The sequence below is a fragment of the Hyla sarda genome, chromosome 1, assembly GCF_029499605.1.
Source record: "Hyla sarda isolate aHylSar1 chromosome 1, aHylSar1.hap1, whole genome shotgun sequence".
Taxonomy (NCBI): domain Eukaryota; kingdom Metazoa; phylum Chordata; class Amphibia; order Anura; family Hylidae; genus Hyla; species Hyla sarda.
Genome location: NC_079189.1, coordinates 25,482,018 through 25,504,191, shown reverse-complemented (window position 1 = coordinate 25,504,191; position 22,174 = coordinate 25,482,018). Strand labels below are relative to the sequence as shown.

Below are 22,174 nucleotides of genomic sequence, written 5' to 3'. Positions count from 1 at the left end.
CGGGTGACCCTTGACCCCATGTGTATTGGCTTCTTTATGGTTTTCATTGTTTGTATCCTCTCCTTTATTACCGTCTTTTCCCTTTTTTTTGTTCTTCAGCTGTAGTCGTCTGCGGAAAATACAAGAAATCCTCACGAAATCCAGCAAATCCTCTCCAGACGGCCTCCTGTGTATACTAGGTAAGTGGCTGCAATGAACATTGGGGGATAACTAGCTGATCGGTGGGGGTCTATAAATTCATCTTAAAGGAATACTCCGGTGGAAACCTTTTTTTTTAAAATCAACTGGTGCCAGAAAGTTAAACAGATTTTGTAAATTAGTTCTATAATTTTTTTTTTTTTAAAGTTCATCCTTCCAGTACTTATTAGCTGTTCTTTTTCTTTTCTTTTTGGATTTCCTTTCTGTCTGACCACAGTGCTCTCTGCTGACACCTCTGTCCAAGTCAGGAACTGTCCAGAGCAGGAGAAAATCCCCATAGCAAACCTCTCCTGCTCCGGACAGTTCCTAAAATAGACAGAGGTGTCACCAGAGAACAGAAAGGAAATTCAAAAAGAAAAGAACTTCCTCTGTAGTATACAGCATCTGATAAATACTGGAAGGGTTAAGATTTTCTAATAGAAGTAATTTACAAATCTGTTTAACTTTCTGGCACCAGTTGGTTTAAAATAAATAGTTTTCCACCGGAGTACCCCTTTAAGGGAACAGTGGTCACATAGTAGTGTATGGGCTATGTAGGTTGGCTATGATAAATGGGATACACAGGACACTTTGAATGATTGGTATACATGAGCCGACTTTAAAGGGGTACTCCACTGGAAAACATTTTCTTTTAAATCAACTGGTGCCAGAAAGTTAAATAGATTTGTAAATTACTTCTATTAAAAAATCTTAACCCTTCCAGTACTTATCAGCTGCTGTGTGCTCCACAGGGAGTTCTTTACTTTTTGAATTTCCTTTCTGTCTGACCCCAGTGCTCTCTGCTGACACCTCTGTCCATGTCGGGAACTGTCCAGAGCAGGAGCAAAAATCCCCATAGCAAACCTCTCCTGCTCTGAACAGTTCCTGACATGGACAGAGGTGTCAGCAGAGAGCACTGGGGTCAGACAGAAAGGAAATTCAAAAAGAAAATAACTTCCTGTAGAGCATACAGCAACTGATAAGTACTGGAAGGATAAAGATTATTATTATGATTATTATTAGAGATGAGCGAACTTACAGTAAATTTGATTCGTCACAAACTTCTCAGCTCGGCAGTTGATACTTTTCCTGCATAAATTAGTTCAGCTTTCCGGTGCTCCGGTGGGCTGGAAAAGGTGGATACATTCCTAGAAAAGAGTCTCCTAGGAATGTATCCACCTTTTCCAGCCCACGGGAGCACCTGAAAGCTGAACTAATTTATTCAGGAAAAGGCATCAACTGCCGAGCCGAGAAGTTAGTGACGAATCAAATTTACTGTAAGTTCACTCCTCTCTAATTATTATATTTTTGTTATATTTTTTTTTTATAGAAATAATTTACAAATCTGTTTAACTTCCTGGCACCAGCTTTTTGGCTGTCCGGGCATGCCGGAAGTTGTAGTTTTGCAACAGCTGGAGGCTTGCAGTTTGGAGACCACTGCTTTGAGGAGGGTTACTTTGTACACGAACCATATAGAACAGTGTTTCCCAACCAGTGTGCCTCCAGCTGTTGCAAAACTACAACTCCCAGCATGCCCGGACAGCCGAAGGCTGGGAGTTGTAGTTTTGCAACAGCTGGAGGCACATTGGTTGGGAACACTGGTATAGGTACTAAATAAAGGTGGTTATGAAAACTTACAGGTACATCAGGGCCCTTTTGTGTGGTGACCCAGTGCAGGCTGGCTGTGATCAGTAGTACACCTTAGCATTAGAGATGAGCGAACTTACAGTAAATTCGATTCGTCACGAACTTCTCGGCTCGGCAGTTGATGGCTTTTCCTGCGTAAATTAGTTCAGCCTTCAGGTGCTCCGGTGGGCTGGAAAAGGTGGATACATTCCTAGGAAAGAGTCTCCTAGGACTGTATCCACCTTTTCCAGCCCACGGGAGCACCGGAAAGCTGAACTAATTTATGCAGGAAAAGCCATCAACTGCCGAGCCGAGAAGTTCGTGACGAATCGAATTTACTGTAAGTTCGCTCATCTCTACTTGGCATGACACGGTCACATTCGCCTCCGCTTTACACTACACCACATCATGTTACCTTTTTGCTTTCCAGGGATTGACAGCCGATACAATGAAGGATGCAGGGAGCTGGCCAACTATCTGCTCTTCGACCTGTACAGCCAGAGAAACGTTGGGTTTGAGAAGACCGGCTTTCCAGAAGAAGTCCTCGATGGTGAGACGGTGGGGGGTTGCTGGGGTTGTCTCGTCCTTTTTTTGGGGGACACTTGAAGTAACCAAGCATTGTGATTGCAGATGTCATAATCCTGATAAAATCGGACAGCGTCCACCTGTACTGTAACCCTGTGAACTACTCCTACCTGCTGCCGTATGTGAGCTGCTGGAGGAACCTGCACGTCCACTGTATGACCCAAAACGAGGTATGTAGTCTTCATGTGCACCATGTCCGTTTTCTACCCGAATTCACACTGTGTTTTCTATCCCCTCCTTTTTTTTGTTTGAACATGTGCTGCCCTCTTCCCCACCCCCTCAGCCCAACCCTATATAAGCAGTAGTTAGCTACACAAGGGCCATTTCTTTCCTAGCAGCCTCCCAGTCTGACTGGGAGAGCATGGTAAGTGAGCTGTTATACCTTGTTCACACTGGTGTGGTGCTGTGCGGCGTCCGTTGCTGCCGTGGCGCCGTGTCTGTGGGGGGGGTGCGACCCATACACTGGTTTGAGTGGCATTGGGGCCGCTCTGCCGGTGGGTCGTTCCCCCTGTGGGCATTGGTGTTGCGGCGGTGGTGGTCGCCACCCGGTGCTGCGCCATTTTATGCTAGGGACGTTAGGGACCCACTCTAAATAGGTGGCCTTGACGTGGCGAGTGGGCTTGTACTTTTTGATCATAATGTATACTAACAACCTGTTAGTTTTTGATATTATGCTGAGAAGCAATCAGATCATTATACAAGATTGTAGATGTGCACCATGTCTGTTTTTCTACCCGAATTCACACATGTAGTCTTCATGTCCATATCAGATCCGTGGCCCATTCATCCCTTCTGTGTCCTATGCTCTGTGGGCTTTGGTTGTAGCTTGTACGATCCTTGTCAGGAGCCCTGAGCTTGTAAGATGACCCTATGGTCTATATGACTTGCAGCCTAAAAGGGGTACTCCGGTAGAATGTTTTTTTTTTTTATTTATTTATTTTTTTAAATCAACTGGTGCCAGAAAGTGAACCAGATTTGTAAATTACTTCTATTAAAAAAATCTTTACCCTTCCAGCACTTATTAGCAGCTGTTTGCTACAGAGGAAATTCTTTTCTTTTTGAATTTCTTTTTTTGTCTTAACAGATTAAATCAGCTGGTGCCAGAAAGTTAACCCGATATAAACAGTATATTAATTCTATATAAAAATCTTAATCCTTCTAGTACTTATCAGCTGTTCTATGCTCCAGAGGAAGTGGCGTTTCCCATTCCAGTCTAACCACAGTGCTCTCTGCTGACACCTGATTCCCCATATCAGGAACTGTCCAGAGCTGGAGAAAATCCCCATAGCAAACCTATGCTGCTCTGGACAGTTCCTGACACGGACAAAGGTGTCAGCAGAGAGCACTGTGGACAAGACAAAAAAGAAATTAAAAAAGAAAATAATTTTCTCTGTAGCTTACAGCTGCTAATAGGTACTGAAAGGATTGAGAATTTTAAATAGAAGTAATTTACAAACCAGTTAATAAAAAAAAAAAAAAGATTTCCACCGGAGTACCCCTTTTTAAAGGGGTACTCCCGTGGGAAACACACTTTATTTTTATTTTTCAACCAACTGGTGCCAGAAAGTTAAACAGATTTGTGAATTACTTATATTTAAAAATCTTAATTCCTCTAGTACTTATCAGCTGCTGTATGTTCCAGAGGAAGTTCTTTACTTTTTGAATTTCCTTTCTGTCTGTCCACAGTGCTCTCTGACACCTCTGTCCATTTTAGGAACTGTCTGGAGCAGGAGAGGTTTGCTATGGGGATTTTCTCCTACTCTTGACAGTTCCTGACATGGACAGAGGTGTCAGCAGAGAGCACTGTGGTCAGATGTAAGGAAATTAAAAAAAAAAGAACTTCCTGTGGAACATACAGCAGCTAATACGTACTGGAAGGATTAAGTTTTTTTTTAATAGAAGTCATTTATAAATCTGTTTAACTTCCTGGCACCAGTTGATTTAAAAAAAATAAAATTAAAATAAAATCAATACATTTTCCAGGGGAGAACCCCTTAAAGCTTCTTGACCTCGCAGCCATGTTGCTTTTGCCCGTTTACTGCATGACATGGAGACATTGGTTGTACTAACATCACTTAGACCATTGTTTCCCTACCAGGGTGCCTCCAGCTGTTGCAAAACTACAACTCCCAGCATGCTGGGAGTTGTAGTTTTGCAACAGCTGGAGGCACCCTGGTTGGGAAACACTGACTTAGACTAAAGCCATCTTCTGCTGTAGACACAAGTGATTTCTGTATGCAGAAGGGCTGACGGTCTGTCGTATGAATTACGCATCTTTCCTCATTATGTTCTGTATCATCCGCAGTATGAAGATGAAGAAGCGGCAGAAGAATTTAAAATTGCAAGTTTTGTCAACATGGTGCGAGACTGCAGCCGCATAGGGATCCCTTACAGCACCCAAGGTCAGTTCTCTTCGCCTCTGATCCCCATGGGTTCTGGTTTGCCAAAATGCAGTGGATCCACCACACTATGGACACTACCAGTGCCCATCAAAACCCATTGGTGTTCTGCTGATCCATCATCCTTCAATATACAGGAAGTATAGCTCTGCACATAAGGCTGTTTTTAAAGTAGTACTCCACTGGAAGAAACGTTGTGGTGGTGGTTGTTGTGGTGGTGATTGTGGTGGTGATTGTGGTGGTGGTGGTGGTTGTTGTGGTGGTTGTTGTTGTGGTGGAGGTGGTGATTGTGGTGGTTGTTGTGGTGGTTGTGGTGGCGGTGGTGGTTGTTGTGGTGGAGGTGGTGATTGTGGTGGTGGTGGTGGTGGTGGTGGTGGTGGTGGTTGTTGTTGTGGTGGAGGTGGTGATTGTGGTGGTGGTGGTGGTGGTTGTTGTTGTGGTGGAGGTGGTGATTGTGGTGGTTGTTGGTTGGTGGTGGTGTTGGTTGTTGTTGTTGTTCATCGAACTGATGCCAGAAAGTTAAACAGATTTGTAATTTACTTCTATTAAAAAAAAATCTTAATCCTTCCAGTACTTATCAGCTGCTATATGATTCACAGGAAGTTATTTTCTTCTCTGCTGACACCTCTGTCCATTTTAGGAAGTGTCCAGAGCAGGAGATGTTTTCTATGGGGATTTGCTCCTACTCTGGACAGTTCCTGACATGGACAGAGGTGTCAGCAGAGATAAACAGAAAGGAAATTCAAAAAGAAAATAATTTCCAGTGGAGCATACAGCAGCTGATAAGTACTGGAAGGATTAAGATTTAAAAAAATATTTTTGCCAGTGGAGTGCCTCTTTAAAGGGGTAGTCCAGTGGTGAAAAACTTATCCCCTATCCTAAGGATAGGGGATAAGTTTGAGATCGCGGGGGGTCCGACCGCTGGGGCCCCCCCGCGATCTCCTGTACGGAGCCCCGACAGCCTGCGGGAAGGGGGCGTGTCGACCTCCGCACGAAGCGGCGGCCGACACGCTCCCTCAATACATCTCTATGGCAGAGCTGGAGATTGCCGAAGGCAGCGCTTCGGCTCTGCCATAGAGTTGTATTGAGGGGGCGTGTCGGCCGCCGCTTCGTGCGGAGGTCGACACGCCCCCTTCCCGCGGGCTGTCGGGGTCCCGTACAGGAGATCGCGGGGGGGCCCCAGCGGTCGGACCCCCCGCGATCTCAAACTTATCCCCTATCCTTAGGATAAAGGATAAGTTGTTCACCACTGGACTACTCCTTTAATATCACATTTTACAGAATCTATTCAGTCCTACATGTAACAATCACTAAAAGCTGATATCTATGGGACTGTCTGATCAAAATTATCTAATCTTCTATGCACATGAAATGGGGTAAGTAAGAAATTGGGGGGGGGGGGGTCTGGCTCCTGGGAAAACCCCACCCTGTGCTCTCCGGAACGAGGCCAGGCTAGACAGCACACACTCCATTCATTTGTATGCGAGCGTGCGGGCCCAAGTGCTGTATGCTGTGCCATCCCTCTCTGAGAGTCGGGGTGCCGTTCTGGCGTTCGCAGGGAGGCCTAACGTTTGGACTTAGACATCCATCTATGCATTCATTATATCCGTGGGATTGGATTTCCATGCTGTAACCATTTAACCACTTCTCGCCCTCAGGTCACCTGCAGACATTCGACATGTTCATAGTGGAGAAGTGGCCCATTGTGCAGGCGTTTGCATTAGAGGGCATCGGGGGCGGCGGGTTCTTCACCATGAAGTACGAGGTATGTGATCTGTTTCAGCTCCCATCCCTCTTTGTCGTTTCGGCACCGTACAGCTCGTCCTGTGCCTTTTAAATGTCTCAACAATGACCGGCTGGTGACTGTCTCCCTTATAAACTTTCCCTTTCTCTCTCCCCACCCTGCTCTGTTTACTGTGTGTGGTAGGAGGGTGGGGGCAACATGGACACTTGGTGCTTTAGACCCAATGTTAGGAGGAGACGGAAGATTACTGTCCCCAGCCTCCTGCTCCGTTGGGGGTAAGAAGTTCTGGTGTGTTGTGGCCTGTTATTCCCCGCCCGGGGGAAGGTTGCATGCAGCACACGCTGACAGGAGGCTGCGCTCTTTGTCATGTCACATCCCTTAATCTCTGTCTTACAGCTGATGGACGTGAGCGAGTCTCTGTGGACAGTGTACAGCATCACGGACCCCGTGTCTCTAGAGTCGCTGCTAATGGAGGTGCGTGTATTCTGCCCTTATACAACAGTCCCTCGATTGTTTATAAGAGCCACCCATATGGCCGCAGTTATAGGTATTGTTGGGGAAATAAATGACAGCCCGTTTATTTGAACATGACTGAATTGCAATACCAGGGACAGCCACAACTGTATTAGTGGAGCTGTGTCTGATTAAAGAAATACTGTGGTACAGGACAACTTATCCCCTGGATAAGGATGGGGGATAATTGTCTGATAGTGGGGGGGGTTTGACTGCTGGGACCCCACGATGGTCTCCTCCATGGTGCCCCCGGCTCTCCTCATGAACGGAGCTGTGTTGACCCCCCCCCCCCCGACCCCGCTTGAAGCACTGGCTAACACGCCCCCTCCATGCATCTCTGTTTAAGAGCGAGAGATAGTGTTTGTGTATCTCCGACTTCCCCATAGGGATACATGGAGGGGGCGCGTTGATCGCCACTTCGTGCGGGGGTTAATAGTCTCCTTGCACGGAGCAGAGATCTCTCTGTTCAGTAGGAGCCTTGGCGTCACGCAGGAAATTGCGGGGGGGTCCCAGCTGTCGGACCTCCATGATCAGACACTTATCCCCTAGGGGATGAATTGTTACACCACAGTACTCATTTTTAAAGGGGTACTCCGGCCCTAAGACATCTTATCCCCTATCCAAAGGATAGGGGATAAGATGTCTGACCGTGGGGGCCCCGCTGCTTGGGACCCCTGCAATCTTGCATTCGGCACCCACCTCTTTGAGCTGCACGCCGTGCTGCCGGGTGATGTCACGACTCCGCCCCCGTGTGACGTAACCCCCGCTATGCAAGTCTATGGGAGGGGGCGTGACTGCCGTCACACCCCCTCCCATAGACTCGCGAAGCGTGGGCGGGGCGTGACATCACGATACTCCGGCCCTGTGGGTTTGTGAGCTGGCAGCGCGGCGTGCAGCTCAAAGAGGTGGGTGCCGAATGCAAGATTGCGGGAGTCCCAAGCAGCGGGACCCCCGCGGTCAGACATCTTATCCCCTATCCTTTGGATAGGGGATAAGATGTCTCAGGGCCGGAGTACCCCTTTAAACAATGTTCCCTCTGATCAGCATGGGTCCCGCAAGTTGCTTCTACATCAATCCAGCTTTGATGGCGTCACATAAAGGAGCCGCCAAGTAACTTCACCGCCTCAAAAATCATAACCCCAGAGATATTCAGAACCGGAATGAATTCCTTATTATACTGCACCATGTGGACTGTGATATTTACATAAGGAATTTACATGCTTGAGGAAAGACGGAAACATTTATGACATTGTTATAAATCCTGATGTCACGTGTATTTATGTGATGTCACTGTCCATCATGTCTGAGCCACCACTAATGTGTAATTACCAGGTGTATGTACTGTGAGTTATGGCCTGGTCATCCTCTTATATTATCCTTTAGGCAAAACACAAGATCATTTCCCTGTGTCATTCAGACCTACAGTGTCCTTGAAGGGTTAAAATACATAGTGAGGATGTGGTTGTTTTTTTATTTTATGTTGAATGGCTACAAAAATCAGGATATACATTGCAGTTCTACTCTTAAAGGGGTAGTCCAGTGGTGAAAATCTTATCCCCTATCCTAAGGATAGCGGGTAAGTTTGAGATCGCGGGGGGACCGACCGCTGGGGCCCCCTGTGATCTCTCTGTACGGGGGCCCCAGCTCTCCGGCCAGATAGCGGGTGTCGACCCCCGCACGAAGCGGCGGCCGACACGCCCCCTCAATACATCGCTATGGCAGAGCCGGAGATTGCCGAAGGCAGCACTTCGGCTCTGCCATAGAGTTGTATTGAGGGGGCATTTCGGCCGCCGCCTCGTGCGGAGGTTGACACGCCCCCTTCCTGCGGGCTGTCGGGGCTCCGTACAGGAGATCGCAGGGGGCCCCAGTGGTCGGACCCCCCGCGATCTGCAACTTATCCCCTATCCTTAGGATAGGGGATAAGTTGCTCACCACTGAGTCACCACTGGACTACTCCTTTTAAGTCCTAAAAAGAGTATGGAGACTGAACTACGTACATTACTGTACTCACTATTCTGCTGGTGAGGTCACTGTGTACATACATTACATTACTTATCCTGTACTGATCCTGAGTTATATCCTGTATTATACTCCAGAGCTGCACTCGCTATTCTGCTGGTGAGGTCACTGTGTACATACATTACATTACTTATCCTGTACTGATCCTGAGTTATATCCTGTATTATATCCCAGAGCTGCACTCACTATTCTGCTGGTGAGGTCACTGTGTACATACATTACATTACTTATCCTGTACTGATCCTGAGTTATATCCTGTATTATACTCCAGAGCTGTACTCACTATTCTGCTGGTGAGGTCACTGTGTACATACATTACATTACTTATCCTGTACTGATCCTGAGTTATATCCTGTATTATACTCCAGAGCTGTACTCACTATTCTGCTGGTGGGGTCACTGTGTACATACATTACATTACTTATCCTGTACTGATCCTGAGTTATATCCTGTATTATACTCCAGAGCTGCACTCGCTATTCTGCTGGTGAGGTCACTGTGTACATACATTACCTTACTTATCCTGTACTGATCCTGAGTTATATCCTGTATTATACTCCAGAGCTGCACTCACTATTCTGCTGGTGAGGTCACTGTGTACATACATTACATTACTTATCCTGTACTGATCCTGAGTTATATCCTGTATTATACTCCAGAGCTGCACTCACTATTCTGCTGTTTGTCTTTGGAATCCACAAGCCTAACTAAGCTCTTGTAAGGCAGGAGGGGGCACTTAGTTTTTAGATCCGGTGACTGTTCAGCGTCTGGTACCAAGTAATGTTTACAGAATCCTCTTGGTAGTCACTGATCAGCAGTGAATGCTGGGTGATCTGCAGTGTGACTGTTCCATTACCCCATTCTGCTCTGTCGCATGTTTAGTATTGGGCATTAACCCTTCTGTGTTCTGTTGCAGGACTTGGTAACATTTCAGCACCAGTGGAGCGGTTTCCTGTCAAACTTTGAGACGGAGATTCCTTTCCTCCTGGAATTATCGGAGTCACAAGCAGGAGAGGTAGGAAGTGATGACGTGAGAAATAACCTTCCTTTACCCGACATCTGATAATCCTTATGGACTTAGACCACTAGGCAAAGAGGGAGCAGACAGAAAGGAACATTTTGTATTAACCTATTTTTTTTTTTTTTAACTTAACCCCTTAATGACATCTGAAGTACCTAAACGGTGAATGTGTGCGGATGTACGGAGCAGGATCAGGAGCTGAGCCCACTTCATATGTGGTGGGTGTTGGCTGTGCTACCCAGCTGACACCCGCTAGCAGTGACCGAGGTCAGATAGAACTCTTGCTCCTGCTGTTTAAAGGGGTACTCCGGCCCCAAGACATCTTATCCCGTAGCCAAAGGATGGGGGATAAGATGTCTGATCGCGGGGGTTCCGCCGCTGGGGACCCCCACAATCTAGCATGCAGCACCCACCTGTAAGTACTACAGGAAGCCTTGGAGGATCTCAGTCTTATGTCACCCGACCATGGGGATGGAGTATCATAACTTCACGACTCCGCCCCCGTGTGACGTCACGCCCTGCCCCCTCAATGCAAGTCTATGGGAGGGGGCGTGACGGCCGTCACGCCCCCTCCCATAGACTTGCATTGAGGGCGCGGGGCGTGACGGCACACGGGGGCGGAGTCGTGACATCACCATACTCCGTGGTCGGGATGCATAAGACTTAGATCCTCCAGTTCTTTCGGCAGTACTTACAGGTGGGTACTGCATGCTAGATTGTGGGGGTCCCCAGCGGCGGAACCCCCGCGATCAGACATCTTATCCCCCATCCTTTGGATAGGGGATAAGATGTCTTGGGGCCGGACTCCCCCTTTAAGCTCCCTGATGCTGCAATCCATAGTGCGTATGTCATGTGGGGGGCACAAACTTTTCCCAATTGTAATGTGATTATGGGTTAACCATTGAGTTTCCTTGCAGCTATGGGGCCTAGTGAAGGCTTTATCAGCTGGGATTTCTCCAGTATAAGGGTGGGTTCACACCACGATTTTCTATACAGTTTTTGGATACGGTTTAAAAAAAACAAAAAAAAAAAAACGTATGCAACTGTACAGAAAACCGTGCCCATAGACTTTCCATTCAAAACCGTATGCACCATATTGCATACGGTTGTCTCCGTTTTTCACACCACACGGTTTTTTGTCCATGTTACCACGGTTTTTGGTCCAGGTGAAATACCGTATTGACCCGTATACGTTTTTTTTTTTAACATGGGAGTCAATGGGAACCGTACAGAACTGTATGTGCGTACGGTTTCATCCAGTTTTTACCATACGGTTTTTGACTTTGCACAGTTTTTTTTTACTTGGAATTTCAATCAAACAAGTGAAACTTTATTCAAAATGGAGTGAAAAGTTCCAAAAAAAAGGCGTTTTTTCTTTTCTTAAAAAAACAGATGCGACCGGACATCACTTTTCAACCGTATACAGATAAAACTTTGTACACACGTTTTGATACAGTTTAGTCAGGTTTAGAGGAATCCGTTTTTTTAATCAAAAACCTGAAAACAAACTGTAATGCAAAAACGTGGTGTGAACCCAGCCTAATAGTGGTTTATTGTTCTCCTTTGTTGCACAGGATTCTTACATTGTTGTGTACAGTGAGGAGATTATCAGGATGTGACTCATATGAAACACTATTATAGTGCATGGAGTACAGTATAATGAATCATGTCAGTTCTTACAATATTGTCTAAACTCTTGTTATCCTACAGCCGTTCAGGAGTTATTTCAGCCATGGGATGCTCTCCAGCCATATAACAGATAACAGGTTGGTGTTTCATTTTCGGGAGGAATTTAGAAAGTGACAGTGCAAGTTCTTATTATCATTTCTGTGTTTTCCTTGAAAGGCACTTACCTCAAGTGTACAAGAATATAACTATTATAATACTGCTCCTATATACAAGAATATAACTACTACAATACTGTCTCCTATGTACAAGAATATAACTACTATAATACTGCTCCTATATACAAGAATATAACTACTATAATACTGCTCCTATGTACAAGAATATAACTACTATAATACTGTCTCCTATGTACAAGAATATAACTACTATAATACTGCTCCTATATACTAGAATAGAACTACTATAATACTGCTCCTATATACAAGAATAGAACTACTATAATACTGCTCCTATATACAAGAATAGAACTACTATAATACTGATCCTATATACAAGAATATAACTACTATAATACTGCTCCTATATATAAGAATATAACTACTATAATACTGCCCCTATATACAAGAATAGAACTACTATAATACTGTTCCTATATACTAGAATAGAACTACTATAATACTGCTCCTATATACAAGAATAGAACTACTATAATACTGCCCTCTATGTACAAGAATATAACTACTATAATACTGCTCCTATATACAAGAATAGAACTACTATAATACTGCCTCCTATATACAAGAATATAACTACTGTAATACTGCCTCCTATATACAAGGATATAACTACTATAATACTGCTCCTATATACAAGAATATAACTACTATAATACTGCCTCCTATATACAAGAATATAACTACTATAATACTGCTCCTATATACAAGAATATAACTACTATAATACTGCTCCTATATACAAGAATATAACTACTATAATACTGCTCCTATATACAAGAATATAACTACTATAATACTGCTCCTATATACAAGAATATAACTACTATAATGCTGCTCCTATACACAAGAATATATCTACTATAATACTGCCTCCTATATACAAGAATATATCTACTATAATACTGCCTCCTATATACAAGAATATAACTACTATAATACTGCCCCTATGTACAAGAATATAACTACTATAATACTGCTCCTATGTACAAGAATATAACTACTATAATACTGCTCCTATATACAAGAATATAACTACTATAATACTGCCCCCTATGTACAATAATGTGACTTCTGTATATCTTGCTGATGGTTGTGTGGTAGGCATGAATCAGTGCATGCTGGGTAGAGGAATGTGAATGCAATAAAGTTGTGACTGCTCCTCCGTGGACCATTATCCTGCACGTCCCCCCCCCTGTTCAGTGGATTCCTTCCTTATTATGTGCTGTATATTCAGTAATGAATTGTTGTTCCGGCTGTGCTCACGTTCCTATGATCGTCGTGTGCCCATTTAAGTTAATGGATCTTTATTGGCTCTTAGTCACATGACAAGTAGCGGTCTGGTCTTCTCTAATTGTCTGATCTTCCTGCAGTCCTTGTAGACAGCCCTTTGTGCTATTCGGCAGTCATTCCACCAAAGAGAATCTGAAACCCGGCAACTTTATATTTCCATCAGAAGGACATCTTGTCAGGAACACGGGTCCTGGAGGCAGCACAGCCAAGCACATGGTAAAACACCAGCAACCTGACATGTTTTATAGCCATTTACTCATCTGAACGCGCTAAAACAATCTACGTAAAATGTTGACTCACTGTGCTGCTTGTATTTTACATAACTTCCTGAGTTATATCCTGTATATTTCTCCAGAGCTGCACTGGATTCCATTCTGCTTGTGGAATCACTGTGTATATACATTACTTATCCTGTACTGATCCTGAGTTATATCCTGTATTATACTCCAGAGCTGTACTCACTATTCTGCTGGTGAGATCACTGTGTACATACATTACATTACTTATCCTGTACTGATCCTGAGTTATATCCTGTATTATACTCCAGAGCTGTACTCACTATTCTGCTGGTGAGGTCACTGTGTACATACATTACATTACTTATCCTGTACTGATCCTGAGTTATATCCTGTATTATACTCCAGAGCTGTACTCACTATTCTGCTGGTGAGGTCACTATGTACATACATGCATTACTTATCCTGTACTGATCCTGAGTTATATCCTGTATTATACTCCAGAGCTGTACTCACTATTCTGCTGGTGGGGTCACTGTGTACATACATTACATTACTTATCCTGTACTGATCCTGAGTTATATCCTGTATTATACTCCAGAGCTGTACTCACTATTCTGCTGGTGAGGTCACTGTGTACATACATTACATTACTTATCCTGTACTGATCCTGAGTTATATCCTGTATTATACTCCAGAGCTGTACTCACTATTCTGCTGGTGAGGTCACTGTGTACATACATTACATTACTTATCCTGTACTGATCCTGAGTTATATCCTGTATTATACTCCAGAGCTGTACTCACTATTCTGCTGGTGAGGTCACTGTGTACATACATGCATTACTTATCCTGTACTGATCCTGAGTTATATCCTGTATTATACTCCAGAGCTGTACTCACTATTCTGCTGGTGAGGTCACTGTGTACATACATTACATTACTTATCCTGTACTGATCCTGAGTTATATCCTGTATTATACTCCAGAGCTGTACTCACTATTCTGCTGGTGAGGTCACTGTGTACACACATTACATTACTTATCCTGTACTGATCCTGAGTTATATCCTGTATTATACTCCAGAGCTGTACTCACTATTCTGCTGGTGAGGTCACTGTGTACATACATTACTTATCCTGTACTGATCCTGAGTTATATCCTGTATTATACTCCAGAGCTGTACTCACTATTCTGCTGGTGAGGTCACTGTGTACATACATTACATTACTTATCCTGTACTGATCCTGAGTTATATCCTGTATTATACTCCAGAGCTGTACTCACTATTCTGCTGGTGAGGTCACTATGTACATACATGCATTACTTATCCTGTACTGATCCTGAGTTATATCCTGTATTATACTCCAGAGCTGTACTCACTATTCTGCTGGTGGGGTCACTGTGTACATACATTACATTACTTATCCTGTACTGATCCTGAGTTATATCCTGTAGATCTTTTATTAGAAAAATATAAATCATAACAAAAACACAAAACCAGCACAACTTGGCCATAACTGAAAACAGCAACATGAAATAACATAAACCAAAACTTTACATTTAAAATAAAAGAACATAAATCCTGCCTAACCGGCCAGCCCAGTTTTCCTAACAAAAAGAAACACACCTTACATAACCTAATATCTAACAACACACTCACATGCATACTCAACTTACATAACCAAAAAAGAAACATAAAAATAGCACTATTTAGCTGTAACTCAAAAACACCCAGACTTGGGAAAAACACACACTACAAAACACACAGAAAACACAACAAGCACTCCCACTACACACCACACCCCTTTTTTTTTTTTTTTTTTTTTTTTTTTTTAAATAACACTAATAATAATAATAATAATAATAATAATAATAATAATAATAATAATACTATGCCACACACATGCATCACAGATCCATAACTTTACAAAGGCATAAAGATAAATTAATCTACAACTCAAAAAACACCCAAACTTGGGAAAAATCACATATTACAAACCGAAAACACTCCCACTGCACACCAAATGTTATATATATATATATACACACACACACACACTTTTTTTTTTCCCCTTCCACACAGACATATATACATTAGTTTTCTATGTTATCCCACAAGACCTAAACCACAACTGGATACAAAAATTACTACAAAAATAACATCTGGTTCGACTGCCATATCTATCTCTACTATAAACACAATATAAACAATATATAATTCACAAATCAAGATTAAAAAAAAATAAATAAAAAAAAAAATTTATATATATATTTTTATAATAATTACATGTAATGTACACAATTTATACATATAAACTATATACACTATATACACACCTATTATTATACAGGAAACACACCTAAATATACAATAAAACATCCTACTCTAAACTATCCCTTCACCCACACCACCCGCCCTTCTGTACATGGGTCAGAGTCCACAGTTCTCAATGTCCAGCCACGACTGACCGATGCCAGGTCCACCAAAAGAAAACCACCACCCACCAAATACACCCACCCAACCTAGAACTCCTCCCAACCAACTTAACCATAACCAACTTTATAACATACATAAACAATATAACCCACACTAGGCCCAAGTTCGGTGCCTGTAAGCCCTTCATAACCTAAACATCGGAAAACAAAACAAAAAGCTATGGTACACATGCATTAGCCCACCACCAGGAAGAAGGATGGCAATCCTGATACATACAAAAATTTACATACTTTCCCTAACACCTTCCTACCTCTCACCCTACCATTATCCCTAAAATAGAAACTGACCCTACTATCACCCTAACCCTGTCCCCTTACATCACTGTCCCTAACCAAAACAAGGGTACTCTACCCAGAAGGTCTAGTACCTAGGGCACATCAAAAGAAAACCCTCTCCATAGGAGAGAAGCCCTACTGGTACCAAGACTGCCATACTCCAAAGACCTGATCTTCCCGAGGTCACCGGTGATATTCCTACAGACCTCCACCTCGGAGAGGACTTTACGCTGCGTAGACACTAAACACCGTGCGTTCCACGTGTGGTACCTAATCACTAAGCTAACTAAGAATAAAGTGCCCCGGTCTTGACCACCCAGGTTCCTGAATGCCCCATAAGCCCACTCCGGGTAGGTAAGGCCGGCAAGTTGACTCCAGCCAATGGAAGCGCCCACCCTGTTGTAAACCCCTATATTAAAGGGACAATGAAGGAGGAAATGGTCCATGCTTTCCAGCGTGTCCACACACTCTTCTCGGGGACAGTCCCGGTCATCAGATCTCCTACACTTCAAATTGTCCCTCACATATAGCTTCCCCTGAAAGCAGCGCCAGGCCAAGTCCCAAAACTTCTGGGGGATCCTTTTCATGTTTAAAAGAAACAACCCCACCCTCAGATCCTGACCTGGGCAGTCCCTGAGAGCCAGAGGCTTCTGGAAGTGGGTCAACAGAACCCGTTTGTCAAGGAACTGCCTTGACTGGGTCCTGATCTCCCACACTCCCAGACCCCACCGACGTATCGCCTTCAGAGTCGGGGTAGCATAAGCCGGAAGATATCCATGGGGCGTACGGAGGTCCTTCACTTGCCCTCCTGTCTCCCATTCCTGGAAGAAAGGCCGAAACCATTCCCTGCAGGAGAGTACCCACGGAAAAGCCCTCTCTGACCAGAGGTTTGAGATGTTGGCTTTCAAGAAGGTGTTTGTTAAGAACACCACAGGGTTTACCATAGATAAACCCCCTAGTCTCCTCGTGCGGTACGTAACCTCCCTCTTGACTAGGTTCATCCTGTTCCCCCATAACAGTTGGAAAAACAGGCTGTAGACCCTAGTGTAGTAAGCCTCTGGCAAGATACATACGCTGCCCAGGTAGATAAATAAGGGGAGCAGGTACGATTTGATCAGGTGTACCCTTTCCCTGAGGATCATAGACCAACCCTTCCACTGGTTCACCTTCTGAGTGGCATCCTGGAGCTTACCATCCCAGTTTTTGGTGGGATAATCATCCTGGCCGAATGTGATGCCCAAAACTTTTGCTGATTCTTGGGGCCCCGGAAGGGTGTCCGGGAGATCAAATGTGGGATCCCCCCCTCCCAGCCAGAGACTTTCACACTTATCCCGGTTGATCTTAGACCCGGAAGCCTCCGAGTAGCGGTCCACCTCTGACATCACCACATCGACCTCCCCCCTCGAGGAGACGAAAATGGTGACATCATCAGCATACGCCACAACTCTCTGGGCGACATCCGGCTCCGCCAGACTCATCCCGACTCCCGCCAACGGTCCACAATCTACCCCCCGGACGAAGGGATCGATTGCGAACACGTATAACAGCGGGCTCAAAGGACAACCCTGACGGACTCCGGACCCAACCTCAAAAGAGCGGCCAGACCAACCGTTCACCAGCGGGAAACTCTCTGCCCCTGCATACAAGATCTTGAGCCAATTAACAAAAGTACTCGGTAAGCCATATCTTAGAAGGACGGACCAGAGGTAGTCATGGTTCACCCGATCAAATGCTTTTGCCTGATCCAAGGACAGTAAGTACCCCTTCCAGAGACCTGCACTGCTCCGCTCCACTGCCTCCCTGACACTGAGGACAGCACTTAACGTGCTTCGGCCTGGAACAGAGCAGTGCTGGGCCCCCGAAAGGAGTCGGGGTGCAAAATCCACCAACCGATTAAACAGTATCTTGGCCAGAAGCTTCCTGTCCGTATTGAGAAGAGCTATGGGCCTCCAATTCTCAATCCGGCTAGGATCTTTACCCTTTGAGAGAAGAATCAGGGCTGACCTCCTCATTGACCTAGGCAGAGTGCCCGAGGAGAGACACTCATTGAATACCACAGTCAAGAGGGGAGCTAAAGACTCCTTAAAGGTCTTGTACCACTCGGATGTTAAGCCATCCGGACCTGGCGACTTCTTGGGGGCAAGCCCCTCAATCGCCAGTCTCACTTCCTCTTCCTTAATCTCTTCTGCCAAAACGCCAAGAGAGGGGTCTACCCCTGGCTCAGGAATGGTTTCAGCCAGGAAAGCCGACATCTTGTCCCGATCTAGATCCTTCCTCCCCAAGAGGTGCAAGTAGAAGGATCTGACGACCTCCAGGATCCCTGATCTGGACCGATTCAGAGATCCCGTACTATCAATCAGTCCTGAGATGATTTTACTACTCACTGACATCTTGCAGTTTCTGTAAGGGTCGGGCGAGCGGTACTTCCCAAAATCCCTCTCAAAAACCAAAGATGCGTGCCTATCATACTGACACCTCATCAACAAGGACTTCACTCTGGAGATATCCTCCCGGCTACCTCCAGTCGAGACGAGAAGCTCGAGTTTCCTCCTCAGACCCTGATACAAGCGATACCTGTTCAGGGACCTGAGGCTTGAGAGCTGGCGGAAGAACCCCGCAACCCGCTTCTTGAATATCTCCCACCACTCTGACTTACTACTACAAAGGTCCAGTAAAGGTACCTGACTCTGAAGAAAATCCTCAAAGGACTGTCTTATCTCCGCTTCCTCCAGGAGGGACGAATTCAGCTTCCAATAACCTTTACCCATCCGGGGGGTCTCTGAAACATTCAAGGAAAACAAAATCATACAGTGATCGGAGAACTCCACCTCAACCACGGACACTGCGGAAGAGACGGCTTCCTCCTTTAAATAAAACCTGTCTATCCTAGACCTGCAGCTACCTCGATGATAGGTGAAACCCACGTGGCCTGAGGGGCTCCGGATGTGGGCGTCCTCTAGGCGAGCTTCCCTAACTATATTATTGAGAGCTATGCTATCGTAAGCCAGCGGACCATTGGAACCTCTCCTATCTTGGGACCTTGTGACAGTATTGAAGTCCCCTCCAAAGATCACTTGCCGGCTAGTAAAAAGGAAGGGCTTGATCCTCATAAAGAGATCTTTGCGGCCCCACTTGGTTTGTGGGGCATAGATGTTAATGAGCCGGAGCTCCTGTCCCTTCATGAGGACATCTAAGATCAGGCACCTCCCCATTTCTAACTCAATAACCCGTCTGCATTCAACCGGAGCGGTAAAAAGGACCGCCACCCCACTATACGGCTCAGCCGCAAGAGACCAGTGGGAAAGCCCGCACCTCCACTCTCTCCTGGCTTTTACCAGGGAGGCTAGATCTGACAACCTGGTCTCCTGCAGATACAAAATATCGGCTTCAACACGGCCGAGAAAATCAAAGGCTGCGAATCTAGCCGTATCAGACTTTATACTGGCACAGTTAATAGATGCCAGCGTCAATGGGGTGAGTGCCGCCATCATGGGTGATTGAGTTAGACGGCCCTAACCCCCTCACTTCTGTCTTTTCTTTACCCCCTCATCCCCAGACGAGGAGGCTTCTTTCTCTTTTAGCCTTTTTTTTAGACTCTGATTGGTCCATTTTTGAATCCCCATCTCCGTCTGGCTCTGGTTTGGCCCCATCCCCTGAGGAAATTGCCCCATCAGGACAGGGCCCAGTTCCCCCCGGAGGCTCCCCCACTTCAGGTACCCCATCCTCGACCACCCCCTCCAAAGAGGGGGAGGAGATGTCATCAAGGACAGAGAACCGGTTAGACAGATCAATCAGAGGGGGGGCAGGTAGGCTTCCGCTTGGGACCTGGTCCGTAGCACGGGGACTAGAGGGCTCCGACCTCTTCTTTCCCCTTTTATTGCCCTTCTTTTTTGGCCGCTCTTCACCCTCCTCATCCACACTTTCAAAGTGGGAGGAATCGGAAAGATCGGCCTTGCTGCCCTCTTCTCCACAGATTCTCCTCGCTTCCTCCTCCAGCACATTTTCCTCCAGGGCCTCAGCAGTTTCAGGACTAACCTCTGGAGCAGGGTCAGAAGCTACCCCTGCCACATGGGAACTCTCCAGTTCCCTGCTCCTTCTGCGATTAGCCTCCCGCCTCAGCTTGGCGGGACTTTTCCTCTTCACTGACCCTGTTGCACCTTCACCCGCACTCGTGCCATCCCCAGCTGAGGCAACATTACTGCTCTCCCCAGCCAAGGTGACAGTTGCCCGGGCAAAAGCGCTAGGACAACGGCTGAAAGGGTGTCCTAAGACACCACACAGATGACACCGGATCTGCCTACAGGATGCGGCAAGATGACCTACCCCACCGCACAGTGCACAGACCTGCACGGTACAAGCTGCGCTAAAGTGGGTGGGGCTGCCACATCTGTGACAGACCTTGGGCTGCCCCTGGTAGAAAACTTGGATTCTGTCTCTCCCAAGAAAAGCAGCTGATGGGATGTGGGCAACAGTGCTCCCCGAACGCTTCAGTTTGACGGAAAACGTCCAGGCCCCAGACCAGATCCCATGTTCGTCATAGTTCTTTTTTGGCATGTCCGTCACATCCCCATATCGGCTGAGCCAGGTCATGATGTCATAGCAAGATAGTGACTCGTTACGTGTCAATACGGTCACTTTCTTGGCCAGATTCTGACGGGATATCGCCTTTACGGCGAAATCCCGCCAGCCGGGCTCACTCTTCACCACCTCATAGTTCGACCAGAAGAGTTCCAAACCCTCCGGCCGAACGAAGCTGATGTCAAATTCGGAAGTACCGTAGGGGTGGATCAGGGCAAAGATGTCACTTGCCCTGAATTCCATCCGGAGGAGGAGCTCAACCACCTTACCCCGAGGCGGACATGCATCTTCGCCCCTCCACACTAAACGGACCACATTCCTACGGCCACTTTCCTGCCCGGATGTCGAGAGGGACCAGACCACCTCCCCGTTTTGTTCTCGGAAGGCGCCTAAGCCGTGTCTTTCTATCCAAAAAGACAGGTCAACCTCACCCCTCCCCTCTACATGGATTGACCTGTCTCCCCTACGTAGAGCCTCCAGGAGGCGCTGTTGCAAGTGACCCCCAGAGCCAGATGGAGATGGGGATCCCCCTGATCCCCCGGCAGTGACTCTGGCATAGCTTCTGGGAGAAGCAGCCACTACCGGGGGGGCAGTCGAACCAGGACCTGACCCAGATCCCAAATCAGGACCCTTGTTCTTAGCTGAGGTGTCAGTCAAACCTCTCTCTGGCATTCCACTACCACTCCTCACCTGCATTCCACTTGCACCCCTCTCTTGCACTCCACTTGCACCCCTCTCTTGCACTCCACTTACACCCCTCTCTTGCACTCCACTTGTACCCCTCTCTTGCACTCCACTTGTACCCCTCTCTTGCACTCCACTTGCACCCCTCTCTTGCACTCCACTTGCACCCCTCTCTTGCACTCCACTTGCACCCCTCTCTTGCACTCCCCTTGCACCTCTCTCTTGCACCGAACTTGCACACCCCTCATCCACACTGCTACTACAACTCCTCCCATGCGCACTACCATAACTCACACTCTGGACATTACCATTTTTCCACACATTTTTGCTCTCACTTTCACTCTTGCTTACACTCTGTATATTACAGGCTGGGCTGGCTGGGTCTATTGCATTATGTATAAGGGTCGCCGGTTTCAGGACTAAGGTTGCATTTCCAGTCTTCTGGGGTGCAGACACAGGCTCCGCCTCTGATATGGATGGCACCGCCCCCTCACACGAAGTCATGGATTTTGGCAGGAGCTGTCCCTCCGGACGCACTCCTGCCCCGCCTACTGCAGCTGACGTGCAGGGAACCTCCCCCTTTACAGGTGAGTGCCCCGCAGTGCCAGAAACGGTACCAACCGCACATAGGGGACCGCCCCCTGAACCACCAAGGTCTGGTGC

The 22,174-nt window shown here is 46.2% G+C and overlaps 1 protein-coding gene across 1 annotated transcript in view; it reads left to right on the top strand.

The window, feature by feature from the left end:
* The window catches only part of DNAAF9 (dynein axonemal assembly factor 9), a gene marked incomplete in the record, with an annotated part of 90,218 nt that overhangs the window by 10,527 nt on the left and 57,517 nt on the right, over positions 1–22,174 (top strand). The window contains 9 exon segments of the mRNA XM_056553268.1: positions 100–179; positions 2,234–2,353; positions 2,434–2,558; positions 4,694–4,790; positions 6,446–6,552; positions 6,928–7,005; positions 9,980–10,078; positions 11,795–11,850; positions 13,320–13,455. Of these exon segments, the coding sequence (XP_056409243.1) occupies positions 100–179; positions 2,234–2,353; positions 2,434–2,558; positions 4,694–4,790; positions 6,446–6,552; positions 6,928–7,005; positions 9,980–10,078; positions 11,795–11,850; positions 13,320–13,455 (898 nt within the window).